Consider the following 16,236-nt stretch of genomic DNA (forward strand, 5'->3'; position numbering starts at 1 on the left):
TTATTTGCGGTGGTACAGTATATCGACCTCCAAAGTATAATAAGAACTTTATTCAGGACTTTGCAGACTTTGTGGCAGGGATTGCATTGAAATATGATCACTTTTTTAAATTACTGGTGATTTTAACATACATGTGTGTTGTAAATCCAAACCTTTGTTTAAAGAGTTTCTCAGTCTACCTGATTCGTTTAATCGTGTGCAAGCTGTCACTGGTCTGACAAATGAAAAAGGACAAATTTTCAACCTTGTGTTGTCGTATGGTTTATGTATTACTGTCAGTGAAATATGCGATGCAGGTATTTCAGATCACCTGCCTGTTTTATTCACTGCGGTTGCTCCTGGCTCAGAGATTTCCACCTGTGCTGTTGCTCGTGGTCTGAGGGCAATTAACCCTTTAACTGCTTCATTGTCTCTTTTTGCCAAGCTGTCTTTTAGCAGTTTGAACCTGTTACATTTTCTCATCTTTCTGACATAGTTAAACAGCTACATTCTACAAACTGCCCCTTTGATAGTATTCCTGCAAGCTTACTTAAAGATGTTTTTGATACTGTTGGGTCAAGCGTTGTATCTATCCGGTTAACACATCTCTCAGCTCAGGAACACTCACTGTGTACCAGCTGTCTTTAAACATGCCATTGTGCAACCACTTTGGATTCCTCAATTTTGTCTAATTTTAGACCTATATTTAAACTTTTTAAGATAAATTTTTTATCGAACATTTTGGAGAGAGTTGTTTTTAATCAACTTCAACAATTTCTAGATGAACATAGTATTTTTGTAAAATTTCAGTCTGGTTTTAAGCCGCGTCATAGTACAGAAAAGTACAGCATAGCCCTTAAATGGTTTCAGGCATATTTAACAGGCAGAAGTTTTCCTGTTAATTTACGTGAATTCTTTTCATCTGCTGCCCCTCTTTTGTGTGGCGTTCCCCAAGGGTCTATATTGGGCCCTTTGCTGTTTTCTTTGTATATGCTTGATTTTTGATGGTGCTTTTCAATTTTATAAACAGATTAGTTCTGTTATAAAAGCCTTTTTTTTTTCAACTGAGACTGTTGACTAAAGTCAAGCCCTACCTTAAGTGTAAAGGGTTTGAAAGTGTAATTCATGCTTTTATAATGTCAAGACTAGACCACTGTCTTTTTTTTACAATGACAAAGTAAAGCACTTTGGTCAACCATGGTTGTTTTTTAAATGTGCTATATAAATAAACTAAACTAAATTCTTAAGCTTACTCTCTACTCTTAAAATTTTTTACCTTTGGAGCTGTTTTTAGGGAGCAAAATTACGGATTAGAACTTACTTGACCCAGTAAGTTCTAATTCTGACATTGTTTTATTAAAAATTTTGATTTAAGAGTGATACTCAACCTTACAGAATGTGATTTCTTTGTATTAATAAGTTAGACAGAGAGTTCTGCAGTACAGAAAGATAGACAGACATGTACACAGGCTTCAACCTGAAGTAATAAAATCACTGATTACATTAAATGTCATATGGATGGAGACACTCACCCACTGGAGACATTTCGGGGACTTGCGCTTGGTACGGTCCATCTGGAAACCGAGGCTCGTTGTCGTTGATGTCCTGCACCTTGATGACGAATTCGGATTCGGGTTCGACGAGCAGGTTGGTGCCACGGTCACGGGCCTGAGCGCGCAATGTGTAGTAGGCTTGCTCCTCTCGGTCCAGGCGCTTAGTGGCGTGGATGTCTCCTGTGTTTTCGTCGATTGTGAAAATGGTGGTGGCTCCTTCACCAGTGAGGACGTACTTTACCCTGCCTTCACCTTTATCCACATCAGAGTGCAACTGAGAGAAAAAGTAAAGGCTCATTAGGATCAAGCTCTCGGATGGAGGTTTTGTTGCCGATTTATTTTTTTGGTTGTTAAATTTGGCGACTTTAAAAAAATAAGACATCGTTTTGTCTGTGAACCAGTCAGTCTTTCCGAACAAGTCAGTTTGGTAAACGAATCGTTAGCGCTTGTCGTAATTATACCTAGATTTCTGTTAAATGTTAATCTGTTTATTTTTTGCAACTGTCAAAAAAGGTGTCAACAATGTTTATGACAAACTGGTCAAAGTCCCTTGGATCAGTGAATCGTTTAGGTGTTAACTGTAATTCATTTTGTGTGTTTGAGTCAGTGAATCATTCTGTTCAAGATTTGACTTGCTTCTGTCTTGGTTAGCAGGTCAATGCTTGACGGCGGGGAATCTCTTTGGTCATGACTGAGATTCAATCCTGTCTTTTTTGATGTGTAAGTATATTTCATTGAATGACTGTTTTTAGTAATTATGGAGATTCAACCCTGATTATACAGTGTGTTTAACTCAGTGAATCATTTTGGTTATGACTGAGATTCAATCCTGCCTCATTTAATGAGTTAGTTTTGTTAATTTGGTAAATATTTTTGGTCATGACTAAGATTCAATTCTGCCTTATTTAGTGAGTTAGTTTTATTGATTTAGTAAATATTTTTGGTCATGACTAAGATTCAATTCTGCCTTATTTAGTGGGTTAGTTTTATTGATTTGGTAAATATTTTTGGTCATGACTTAGATTCAATTCTGCCTTATTTAGTGGGTTAGTTTTATTGATTTGGTAAATATTTTTGGTCATGACCGAGATTTAATTATGCCTTATTTAGTGAGTTAGTTTGATTGACTCTGTAATATTTTTGGTCATGACTGAGATACAATCATGTCTTTTTTTTTTTAGCAAGTAATAGGTAATCCCTTAGTTAATATTTCTGGTCATGACTGAAATTCAATCTTGTCTTCACTAAGTTAGTATGTTTAACCTAGGACACTCCCCGTTCTCTCACTCACTGACTCTTTCGGTCAAAACGTTGATTTGTTCTTCTGTTATCAGTGAATCATTTCACGGTCATGAGCAAGAATAATTCAGAATTTAAATTGATTTATTTATTAGAGCGGGAGATTTTCAGAGTGTGTCGGTCACATCATATAGTGTACAGTATACTGTATTTCATCTCTACATATTAAAACTGATATTTATTAATAAATATTATACATTTGTGGTTTGTCTTTACATCTCATGAGGATCCCTATAGAGTTCTCACTGTAAATAATGTCTGCTTTAGAGAAAGCTGTTTAACCCACAACTACAGCTCCAACTATTTAGTGTAAACACAATAAATTCTCTGGTGCTCATTTCTCATTTCTTATGAAACTTCGGTTTTATTTCCCTAATTCCCACAGGGATTCCTCTGTGTAGAAATATAAAAAGAAAGAAAAAAGTCCTGCCTGCAAGTGCCATTTGTTTTCTGCTGCATTGTACAGAAATCCTTTAATGACCATTACTCACACTTTACAGACTCAACACTTGACTAATAAGGAACTGCTGTGGCTCTTGCGTTTTTTTTTTTCTTTTCTTTTTTTTTTTCTTTTTGCTTCTCTCTGTTAAACACACAAGTTTTATTGGCTTGTTTATTCCTCCATTTGAGCTGGCAAGCTTTTTCTTCTTCTGCCGTTTTATTTATTTGTATTTATTTTTTTACTGTAAATGAGCGCTCTCCTGGAGAAACCAAACCACAAACATTGAGATCTTGGAAATGATCTCAACAGCTTTTGCATTTGTGCATTTGTATGCAGATTTCTTCAATCCAAAGGGACGCGTTCGCGGGGAGAGCAACTTTAAATCAGCAATATGTTGGGTGACTAGACTGCTCAGCCTTATTTTTTCAATGAATGTAGAAGAAAAAAAACACTATGCGTGTGTGTGTAAGCGTGAATCATAAACATTAGGGATGGGAACTACCAGGGAACAGGCAATACGATATTATCACGAAACCTTGTGCAGATTCGGTTTGCCGTTTTAGATAATCAAAAAAAAACAGGCCTATGTAGTTTTGGATTTTGTTTGCCCTATTATAAAAAAAATCTTTTATTTATGTATTATTTTATTTTATTTTCATTCATTTTATTATTATTATTATTATTATTATTCATTATTTTATTAGATTACAATGTTATTTTATTATTTATGTGAAGCACTTTGGGGCATTCATGTTGTTAAAGTGCTATACAAATAAAGATGAGTTGAGTTGAGACTATAATAATACAATAAAATCTTTTGTTTACTTGTGTTATCTTTGACTAATATTTAAATTAGTTTAATGATCTGAAACATTAAAGTGTGACAAACATGCAAAACAATAAGAAATCAGTAAGGGGGCAAACACTTTTTCACACCACTGCAATTTTTATTTTATTTTTTTATTTTGTTACGATTCTAAACAAATTTAAAATAATTCCCTCTAATCACACAGGATGTTGTGCTGCCTGACAGTGTGTGTATAGTTTTTAATGCACCACCTGTAGGATTACAGAGGAACTACAACATATCTCCACTTCAAATGCGAGCATACATTAATTAAAACTACATATATTTAGGAGTCAGTTGGCGATACATGAATCGCCGCACAAAAGAATCGTGACTGAATTCATTTCCCCCGTCTCTAATATAAACCTGCTTGATTTTCCAACTCCGTGTGCCTGCATTTGTTCGCTTCAAATAACCCTTTCTCTTTAATTAAAATGTATGATTTATTTCTCTTATTCATTACAGAATTTGGTTCTCCATCACGCGTCTTTCACTCCCTGGATCATGAAAGATGGATGTTTCTAGGAAAAGTCGCTCAGCTGCGTATTTATTACGGGTCGTTTCACTTCTCAACATCTCCATGTCTACTTATGAGCAGGCGGAGAGAAGCATTAGCAAGCTGTTTAAAGGTGTAACTGTGATGTCAGCTACCGCTATAAAGTCGTTCGATAGACAGTTGTGTTGTGCAGCATGCTGTCCTGATCACATGACCAATACTCTTTTTGGCTCTGTAGACAAAACAACCATTAAATATTTCGTCTGTAGGTAAAGAGGTGTTTAAAAAAGTTATTACAGGTGTCATGTCAAGAAATCCCGCGTGAATTACAAAAGAATTAAACGTAGCTGTGACACTCATTAACTCGGCTGTCGTGAATCAAACCTGCGAGCTCAGTGTCATTTCTTCTCCATTTACTTTTCTTTTAGTTTGTTTTAACTCCGCCCCCCCGGCCTGTCATTGGTCAGTTCCTCATCGGTTCACCGTTTCCGGTTAGACCTTATGTACAGTACACATATTTATAATGTAATATAATATAATAGTTAATGTGATGTTTGTGGTGAACAGTCACAGTGCTTTATACAGTTTGGGCCTGGATTTGGATTTCCACTTTTTGAGCAAAATAAACACGCTGCATTTCTTTTTTTTTTAGAGATAGATAGAAAGATAGACAGATATAAAAAAGGGAAAAGAATGAGATGGAAAAAGATATAAATAGTAATAGGGAAAGAAAGAAAGAAAGAGGGGAAATATATACATTGTATACTGTATATAGAGATGGCTAGAGATGAATGGATAGAACGAATAAGAGGGGAAAAGATATAAATAGTAAGAGAGAGAAAAAGAAAAAAGAGACTCTTAGCTGCATAGCTTCTCTTTAACCATCGATATGATGAAAGTTATTGGATTGAGCTTAATAAACAACACACTGCGGTTACACACCTTCATACTGTAGCCTACACAACAACCAGCGTTTACACCGTAGTGATGGGTCGTTTTTGAGCGAGTCTTCAACGTGACTCAGAAGAACGAGTAGCAGAGTAATTCCTTTATTTTCTACTGGCTGCGCATGCGCAAAGCATCGCTAAACCTCCGTAGGTTATGTGTAATAAGTAGCTACCTCTCGAATCTTGGTCTGAGTCGTTCGTTCTTTAGTCACATGACTCCCATAGATGCTACGCAGCGCAATAGAGTCAAAAGGACGAACGACTCGGACTTATGAAAAGAACCGCTTAATTCTGTTTCCTGTGTGATGCACTGCATAGTGTCTATGGGAGTCACGTGACAAAAGAACGAACGACTCGGACTAGAAGATATAAGAGTTGAGCTGCTCATTCTGTTTATCATAATATGTCCTTAGCTGCATTGTAATATTTTCATTACTGGAACTATAGCCAAAGTTTGTGTATGTAGACGTATTGGGGTCTGTGTGTTTATTGAGAATGTAACATTTTATTTTATTTCTGATCAAAAGAACGAAAAAGCTTTGTTCATTTTGATTAATGAGATTTAAAGAACCAAGTCACTAAAATGCTCCAAACTTCCCATCACTGACCAGCTCACTAAGGCCTAACGAGAACCAGGTGACCACACCGAATAACACACCAATGAATGGAGGGGGGCGGGGTCAGATGATATCACTGTCGTTCGTTTCACAAAAAGAAAAATAATTTGAATATAAAAATGCGTTACAATATTGTGGCAGCTGGACGGAAAGTGCTGTGTTTACCGAGGATGAGCTTCTCCATGACAGCTGAGTCTAATTAGCGTAAACCAAGGATCTGTTAGCCACGAGCTCCAGTGATTTACTGCGTCTAATAACAGCGTGAGAAAGAGCTGTTTAGTTAAACTCCAAGTTTCACATGCTGTCTTATGTGAAATTTTAATTTCGGGAAATGATTAGTGCACGTCATTACAGTCGGAGCTGCTTTACGACTCGAATCAGCGAACTGCCGTGTACAGCAGCGGCAGCTAGAGCCGGAATCGGAATGACTAATACTGTGTGTGTGTGTGTGAAAGATATGAGTGCTTTTGTTAGCAAGAGCATGAAAGAACAACCATCAATTTGGCCGTCTCATACCAGTGTGGTGTTATGACATCAGGCCTGTGTACTTACACATTTAAGCTCGTTAAAGATTAAAGGCGTATTCGGAAAGAGAAAACAGTGAAGCTTGACGGCGGGTTCATGGAATCTCCATCACTCTGTCACCACTACGTACCTTCACCTTCATCCTGATCACGGATACATGCATTATAACATTATACGTTTTTACAATGTTTCTGAAACACACACTGACGATATTTATCACCAGTTTACATTTGTACGTACAAAGTTCACGTTTCACTCTGTATTAAATACTCCGTATTTTAAATGTTTGTCTTTTATTGAACGATAATCTCTACTGCGGTCATGAGCTTGCAGGTCGGAGTGACACGGTGACATGATGCTAACTGAAGTGACGCTTCAGAAAAAGGAAACCTTTGTCTCCTTTCATGTTTTATTGATCTGTTATAACTCCAGCTGGCCCGACTCCGTCTGTCTCAGTCCCTCGTTTCATAATGAGAGCTAAAAAAAGATTGATATTTTCTGAAAGAAAAAAGGTAGAAGAAGGGAAGAAGGGAGCAGGTGTACTGAAGTAGTGACCAGGAGCAGGAACATAAGAGGTGAAACCACTGATAGACAGACAGACAGATAGATAGATAGATAGATAGATAGATAGATAGATAGATAGATAGATAGGTAGATAGAAAGATAGATAGATATTTCTCTTCACTTGCTAGGACATTTATAGAAACAGGAAATGAATCAGGATGGAGAATTCAATAGGTCTAAAGTTACATTTAAACACACACACACACACACACACACACACACACACACACACACACACAGACAATCCATCTGGAGAACACAGCACACTCTAGATGTCGTGTCGCCGAGCCGAGCCTTGTACCAGCAGGAAAGACTCATTTGCATAAAAAGTAAACTTTAGCTGGAAGTGAAGTGAGTGGATAGAGGAGATGGAGGAAGAGTGAGTAGATGGAGGTGGGGGAGGACTGAGTGAATGGAGGGGGGTTATGGATGGTGTAGGTGGAGTGAGTGGATGGAGATGGGTTTAGAAATGGGTGGAGGGAATTAACGTGAGTGAATAGAGGTGGGTTGTGGAGGGAGTGAATGGATGGAGGTGGATTTAGAAGTGAGTGGAGGGCGTTGGATTGTGTGATTCAAGGTGGCTTTTGGGTTTTGGTGGGTTTAGAAGTGAGTGGAGGGAGGTGGATGTAGGTGGGTTTTGGAGTGAATGGAGGAGGGTGGATGAAGGTGGGTTTTGGAGTGAGTAGAGGGCGTTGGAGTGCAGGAATGGAGGTGGGTTTTGGGTTTGGTGCGTTTAGAAGTGAGTGGTGAGAGGTGGAGTGAGTGGATGGAGGTGGGTTTTGAATAGAGGGGATGGAGGTGAGTTTAGAATGGAGAGGATGGAGGTTGGTTTAAAAGTGAGTGGAGGGAGGTAGATGGAGGTGGGTTTTGAAGTGAGTGGAGGAGAGTGGATGAAGGTGGGTTTTGGAGTGAGTGGAGGGCGTTGGAGTGCGTTGGAGTGCGTGAATGGAGGTGGGTTTTGAATAGAGGGGATGGAGGTGAGTTTAGAATGGAGAGGATGGAGGTTGGTTTAGAAGTGAGTGGAGGGAGGTAGATGGAGGTGGGTTTTAAAGTGAGTGGAGGAGAGTGGATGAAGGTGGGTTTTGGAGTGAGTGGAGGGCGTTGGAGTGCGTTGGAGTGCGTGAATGGAGGTGGGTTTTGAAGTGAGTGGATGGAGGTGGGAAGATGAGTAAATGCATGGAGGAGGAGTGAGGGTGAGTGCAGAGGGGGTGAATGGAAGTGGAGATGGAGTGAGTGGATAGAGGTAGAGGTGACGTGAGTAGATGAAGGTGAAGTAGGTGCATGGAGGTGGAAGGAGGAGTGAATGGATGAAGGTAGAAGTGGAGCGAGTGGATGGAGGTGGGAGGAGAAGTGAGCGGATTTAGGAGGAAGAGTGAGTGGATGGAGGTAGAGGCGGAGTGGGTGGACAAATGTGAGAGGAGGACATGAAGACCACAGCGAGAGCTTCGCCAGATTTCCTCAAAAACAATGCAGCATGGACACACACTCTCTCCCTCAGTGTGTAAATAACACCGCTGGAACCGTGAGCGATTTCCCCATAATGTTCATTAGGATGGTCGTGAGCGCACGCGCTGACCGTGATGGCTCGCACGTCCGTGTGATTAAACCTTCGGCGTTTCATGTTCGGTCAGGCTCCATTAAGAGAGTTATTGACTCAAAGCCCGTTGTCTCAGTCAGACACAAACAATCGTCCAATAAACGAGCGCGGAGAGAGGAAGTATCAGCGAGTGCACGCTGGTTCCGGCCAGCGCATTACACTGCAATAAAGCAAGACAAATGAAGGCAGCGCTGTCATCTGTCTTTAGGACAAAAAAAGAAATAAATAACACACACACACACACACACACACACACACACACACACACACAACGAGGCCAATTATATCCCAGGATTACAAACGCCTCCTGTTTTACATGCACCTAATTTACCGTTCATCTGTCTCCATGCTGTATGGCCCAGAACCGGCCTGAAGAACCGCATCCTCCTTTCACTCCAGCTCCCGTCTGCTGATTAGAAACACAGAAACGTGGCGCTTTCCTGCCTGCCAGCTCATATCAATTACTCCCCCCCCCCCCCCGCTCTCATCCGCGTTTAATGAGTGAGACGCTCACGAGGCCGTACGTCTTCTAGTGATCGGCTCATCGCGACGTTGGCGAGCCGTCGCGTCTGATTCGCCGTAATTTGTTCATTGAGATTCAGAAAGTGTGAACAGGCTCATCCAGCTTAGCTGCGTTACAGATGGAGGCACCTCTTTTAATTAGCTATATCTACTCAATCAAGCCGCTGAACATGCCTCTTGTTAAAGAGTGTTGGCGAGAAAAAATGAAAAAAAAAACAATTCCTTGTGCTCTGATAAAAAGAAATGTACAAAGTAAATGTATGCATTAATATTAAATCCGTTACGCAGCACGAGTCTGTAGTTCTTGCCAGAACACTTTTGCTGAAATGTTAAAGAGTAAATATCTAGCATATGACTCAAATGTAATGTTGCATGCACGGTTTTATGATTTATGATGCTCATTACTCAAACCATTACTGTTACGTATTATACCTTCATGAAAATATACATTTTAACATACACTTTATTCATTCTCAACATGTATTTATGGTATCAAGTGGCGCAGTGGCATACAGTAGTGGTTAGCGCTGTGGTTGTCGCCTTGCACATACAGGTCCTGGGTTCGGTTCCTGCATCGGGTCTGTGTGCATGGAGTTTGCATGTTCCCCCCGTGCTTGGTGGGTTTCCTCTGGGTTCTCCAATTCCCTCCCACAGTGCAAAGACATGTTGATTGGCGTTTACGGGTGTGAAGGTACTACAACGGTCGTACAAAAATTGGAATAAATACAGTGGTCACCATTGGCCTCCACCGTCCCTGGTTGGACAACAGAGGTTCCAAGATGGATGGATTTATGGTGTAAAAGTCATATCCCCGGGCCGTTCAAGTCAAAATTCCAGGTGAATGAAGGCGTAAAAGCGGTTGACATTTACAGAAGACTTCAAGCACGATACGTTAAAGAGACTCTTATCCACCGCAAAATATTTGAACAGTCCAAAGGTTTTAAAGAAGCCTGTAAGTCTGTCAATGACCTGCAATCCTGCAATCGTTCCTGTGGACATTCAGAGAGGGGAACGCCTGATCCTTAAAAAAACCCACGAATGACTTGGATCTGTCTGTGGGAACTTTATACACAGTCATTCATAAACACCAAATGCGCATTACAGGAACTCAAGCTTCCTCCGAGCCATTTCCACAATAAGGGAGTTCCTGGGAGGTCGGCGTTTCGAGACAGTCCGATCATGTCTCTTGCGTCCCGAGAAAACCTGTTACCTTGATGGCATCAAAAAACGAGCGAAACCATCGGCATGAGTGCATTGAGTGTAGCAGGGGATTATACTGTAGGGAGACCTAAATAGGACTGTGTTCTGTTATTCTGCACGATTAAAGATCGATAATGAGTCACAAGTAAAAGAATTCTAAGGACGTAATCTATGAAGTGAATCGTAGACAGTGAACGGTTATACAGTACTTTTCACTGCAACACATCAGCAGTATTGATTTGTGAAATGATGTAAAACAAGGTTTTATAACTGACTCCATCTGCACGTTCATTCACTCAAAGCAGAAATTACAGTAAAAGGTCTCTTCATTTGTACTGTCTGTGCCCTATATTACTGAGTAGTGACACTGAAACTAATGATATATATATATATATATATATATATATATATATATAAAGAAGTGAGATTGAGGAGCGTATGCACCGAGCGACAGCCCCAGCGAGGTTAAGCGTTACGCACTAGATTCCAAGTGAGAAATAAGTCCAGCCATTACAGACTGGCCAGCTATCATTATTTGCAATAACTCTGCCAGCACAGTTTCATCACTCCTCCTGAGGCATGTAAGCCGTTCTTCCGTCACTGTAGACGGGTGATAAAAATCGAGCCTGGCATTCAGGAGCCTCATTCTGTGGCGGTGTCTTTTGTTTGTGACATTTACCATCAAGCGACAGATCCGGGACGAGAACCGGTGAGCTCCATCTTTTTAGGTCGAGGGGGAAAAAATATTCCATATAAATAAATAAATAAATAAATACATTTCCTTCCTCAGGAAGAAAAATAAAAATAAATAAAAAAAAGCGTCTCTAATCAAGCGTATAACAATGTGCCTGCCTGGATAGCGGCGATAAGTTAATCATTCGGACTGGATAGCTTTCGCATGTGGGAGTGATCCAGCTGTGGATTTTTGAATACGGTCTCAAGGTGATGGATTCGCTCGCCATTGTAATATTTCACCTGAATCAACACCTTAAAAGCGCTATAAAAATGCAAATGGTACGGTATTGTATTTTTCGGAGCAGCCCTGGGCTCGGGGACGGCGAGTCTCATTCGGAGGGGGGTATTGTCAGGGAATCCTTTTCTTATTTCCTGCCATTAGATCCAGAGGCTTGGTCTCGTATCCTCCTCCCGCAGAAGAGGAAGAGCGACGCTGCCTATATTCAGTCCCGTGCGAAGCGAGGAGTCACGTGGCTGACCTTAATTATCCGGATCAGCCGTAGAGCCGGGAGTGTTTTTTTTTTTCGGGTCAGGGATGCGACTGGGTAGGAATATGCTGTTTAGAATGAACAGATTAAAGTGTATATTTATAGAAATACAAATAGAGATGTGAAGAGTAAAATAAAGTCAAGCGTTGGGCTTTTAATTTCACAAGAAGTTATAGGAAGTTATGAAGATGGGATTGCTTATAGCACAAAGACCCATAAGCATATATATATATATGCTTATGGGTCTTTGTATATATATACTGTATAACCTATATATATATATACTTATGGGTTTTATATATATATATATATATATATATATATATATATATATATATATATATATATAATTATTTTTTTGTACTTTGCCAAACAAATAATTTGCCCAGGATGCTGTTTTAGAGTACGCCACCTATAGGACGGCAAAATTTTACTACCTCAAATGCAAACATGTACAGGTTAAAAATGTATGAAAAAGATTTAATGAAATAAAAATAGTTTTGGAGTCAGTGCGGTGATGCATATATCTCCACGCCACTAAATCTATTTCTTTTTGGCCCATCTCTAGCAAAAAAAATGTCATAGGAAGGTACAAACAAAAAAAAACACAAATAATTAAGTCTGTAGAAAGGCTTGATTTTAAAAAACAAGTTTAGGATTTAGACAGCACCTATAGTACTTTGCAATTAAATCGTAACATTTGAAACACTAAATAAACATAGATCAGGCTCCAGATGCTGTCGTTGTGTTACCCCGCTAGATCTTTGTGTGATTTCCTGTTTTATGTGACTCTCTCGCGCAGTATGCCAAGACGTGATTGGAAACCTGATGACTTTCATGTGCGGTGAGCTGCACCAGATGAAAAAGCTCCTTCTAATTACCAAACACATGTTAGAAATCAGCCCAAGGGGGATTTGGCTAGCGTGTGCCGAGTCGCGACATGAAAAGGCCTCAGTTTTTTTCTCTGTTTGATTCGTTTTTAATGCAATCACTGATGTGGTCGAGACGAGAGAATGAGCTTAATTACAGACAGACAGACCTGGGGGGTTTTTTTTTCCACTTGCAGGAGTGGAAACCTGATATCTGGCAACCTCAAAAAGTTTAGGGTTGGGAGTGATGAACTGTTATTCCTCTCACCCGTAGAAACGTTAGATACAGTAGCAGCGGAGAAAGAAATGTAAACGGAGTGCAGATTGTGCGCTCGCTCGGGTCCAACCATCTCTTCCAATTAACTCAGGACTCGAGATGTTTCTCCGGCCGTACGCTCGCGGAAACCCGACAGCCAGCTCAGGGATTTTGCCTGACAGGCCGAGTCCATCACGGAAACAAGCAGGAAACAGAAACGCCAAGTGCATTCAGTCTTGTACCTGATCTCATCCAGCAGCTATAACTAGAAAAGTGTATAATGTTAGAAAGCGAGCAGGGAAGCAGGATGGAAGTCCTTCAAGCTGCTGCTATAGAACATGACGTATTTCTACATCCACACTTTATTTCCTTCTTTATCTGGTTAACTTTCCAAATTTATGACTTAACATTTTTCTGAGCTGGAAATGGCTCAGATGATACTTTAAGACCCTTAATATTCCACATCGCTGTTAAATACTAAATTGTGATTGCAGAAGGAGGTGTTGATTCATTTTCTACATCAGCAGCTCTGACAGTTGTGAGGCTTCACTGGTACCTCGGCATATGAACTTTGCAAATCTTTTTACAACTAAAGAAATTTGCCTCGGCATAGGAAGCGTTTTCGGCCAGACGCGTGTACTTCCGGTTTGCGCACTTCTGGTTGCCAATCAAAACTTGTTTGATTAAGTGGAAAGCCAAGTGAAGTGAGTTTATTTGGTTTTTAAAGCAGCCGGCGCCAAAAGGAATCATAAATTAAGGTTAAGTGAGGTTTAATGTCTATTTATTTTCTGTTTTACTTCATTTACACGTCTTTTTTAAATGTTTTGATTGTTTTTTTATTGCAGAAATATGATCAAACTGTTGGAAATTGATCATATCTGTAATATTTTTGGGTGGCTGAAACAGATTACCTGCATTTACATTATTTCCCATGGAGCAATGCGTTTCACAATAAGAAACTTTGTATTATATATAAATGCGCTCTTCGTAATGCGTTATGGTTTCTATAGCAACAGCTCATTCAAAGGACTTGTACAGGGGACGATATGCATGATTGAATTTTATTTTATTTTTTTTACTTTAAAAGGAAAACGAGGATATTTATAGCTGCTATAATGTAAGTGATAAGAGGAATAATCTTACATTTAAAGAGCCGGTATTTGACTATTTCTGTAACAATTTAACACAGGCGGTAACCCTTTGTTTCACTTCTCTTCCAAACACGCAGTTTCTGTGTCTATGCAAAAGAGCTACTGCTGAGCCACGCCCCTTCAGCATTAGGAGGATAATCTAATTAGTTTGTTTAAACCTGGCCAAGTACAAAAACGGAAGAAGGACAAAAAGCTATTTTTTGTTTATTTGTACACACAAGTGAATATTTTTAAACATGGTCCGATTTGAAGCACCTGTTAATAACACCGAACGTCAGGTCCGATGTTCCATCAGAACAGACATGATGGAGTCTAGAAGGTAATGAAAGTGTATTTTCAGCAGGGACATTGGGGTCATTGCTAATAATTGTTGATAATACAGAACACACTACAGACTCAGTGATATGTATTATTCATGTCGCCCTTGATGACATCACTTAATTTGAGTTCTTTATTCGAGCCGGAGCAGTCCTATCAATATTCATCAGGGTCATCGGCAATAATCCCAGCTAATAGTGTTACAATATCGAGATGACAAAAGAATATTCATTAAATGCACTCTGCTATAATTATGTGAATCATTTCGGGGCGGGTTCTTTCAGTGTGAACAGCTTTGGCATGAAGCTCCGCAGCCTCATTACGAATCAGCATTTGCAAAGTCTATTCACGTGTGTATTGTGCGCTATTTACTTCAGCCTTCATCTGTTTATTCGTCTCTCTCTCTCTCTCTCTCTCTCTCTTTCTCTCTCTCGCTCTCACTTACTTTGTTGTTTATTCCCGTGTTTTCAGCAGTGACAGCAGGCTGTGTGTGTGTGTGTGAGAGAGAGAGAGAGAAAACACTCCTGCCATAATCATTAGCGGGAGCTCATTAATGGACGTGTTATTAGGTTTTTTTTTGTTTTGTTTTTTTACATTTGCTTTGTTTAGTGCACTCTCCTTTTGTTTCTTGAAAAAGAAAAACACTGTGTTTTGAGGAGAGGATGGTGAATTTGCATACCACAAAAGGCAAAAGGAACTGATCCATGGAGGAGTGTGTGTGTGTGTGGTTTGTGTATATTTGAGTGTGTCTGTGCGTTTGAATGGATTTTTATATTTACAGCCAATTTTAACCTTCACTGAGATGGACAGGTGCACAGGCCACACTTCTGTGTCTGACTGACAGGCACAGAGGAAACACCTACTTCACTGAAAGTAACAGGATCAGAAGCCACGCCTACTTCCCTGTGATGGACAGGTACACAGGCCACACCTATTTTACAAAAAGTAGCAGGTCACACCTACTTCACTGTGATGAACATGTACGTAGGCCACACCTACATCACTGTGACTGACCGGTACACAGGCCACACCTACTTCACTGTGATGAACATGTACACAGGCCACACCCACTTCAGGGTGATGAACAGAGACACAGGCCACACCTACATCACTGTGACTGACAGGTACACAGGCCACACCTACTTTACAGTGACTGACAGGTACACAGGCCACACCTACTTTACAGTGACTGACAGGTACACAGGCCAGACCTATTTTACAGTGACTGACAAGTACACAGGCCACACCTACTTTACAGTGACTGACAGGTACACAGGCCATACCTACATTACTGTGACTGACAGATGCACAGGCCACACCTACTTCACTGTGATCAACAGGTACACAGGCCACACCTACTTCACTGAGATGAACAGGTACACAGGCCACACCTACTTTGTAGTTAATGACAGGTACACAGGCCACACCTACTTTACAGTGACTGACAGGTACACAGGCCACACCTACTTTACTGTGTAAACAGGTACACAGGCCACACCTACATCACTGTGACTGACAGGTACACAGGCCACACCTACATCACTGTGACTGACAGGTATACAGGCCACACTCACTTTACTGTGACTGACAGATGCACAGGCCACACCTACTTTACTGTGACTGACAGGTACACAGGCCACACCTACTTTACTGTGTAAACAGGTACACAGGCCACACCTACATCACTGTGACGGACAGGTACACACAGGCCACACCTACTTTACAGTGACTGACAGGTACACAGGCCACACCTACTTTACAGTGACTGACAGGTACACAGGCCAGACCTATTTTACAGTGACTGACAGGTACACAGGCCACACCTACTTTA

The 16,236-nt window shown here is 40.3% G+C and overlaps 1 protein-coding gene across 1 annotated transcript in view; it reads right to left on the reverse strand.

Moving 5' to 3' along the window:
• The window catches only part of cdh7a (cadherin 7a), a 107,181-nt gene that overhangs the window by 65,865 nt on the left and 25,080 nt on the right, over positions 1–16,236 (reverse strand). The window contains exon 3 of the mRNA XM_053486696.1: positions 1,512–1,806. Within this exon, the coding sequence (XP_053342671.1) occupies positions 1,512–1,806 (295 nt within the window). The remainder of the gene's footprint in view (positions 1–1,511; positions 1,807–16,236) is intronic.

The sequence above is a fragment of the Clarias gariepinus genome, chromosome 25 (assembly GCF_024256425.1).
Source record: "Clarias gariepinus isolate MV-2021 ecotype Netherlands chromosome 25, CGAR_prim_01v2, whole genome shotgun sequence".
Classification (NCBI taxonomy): domain Eukaryota; kingdom Metazoa; phylum Chordata; class Actinopteri; order Siluriformes; family Clariidae; genus Clarias; species Clarias gariepinus.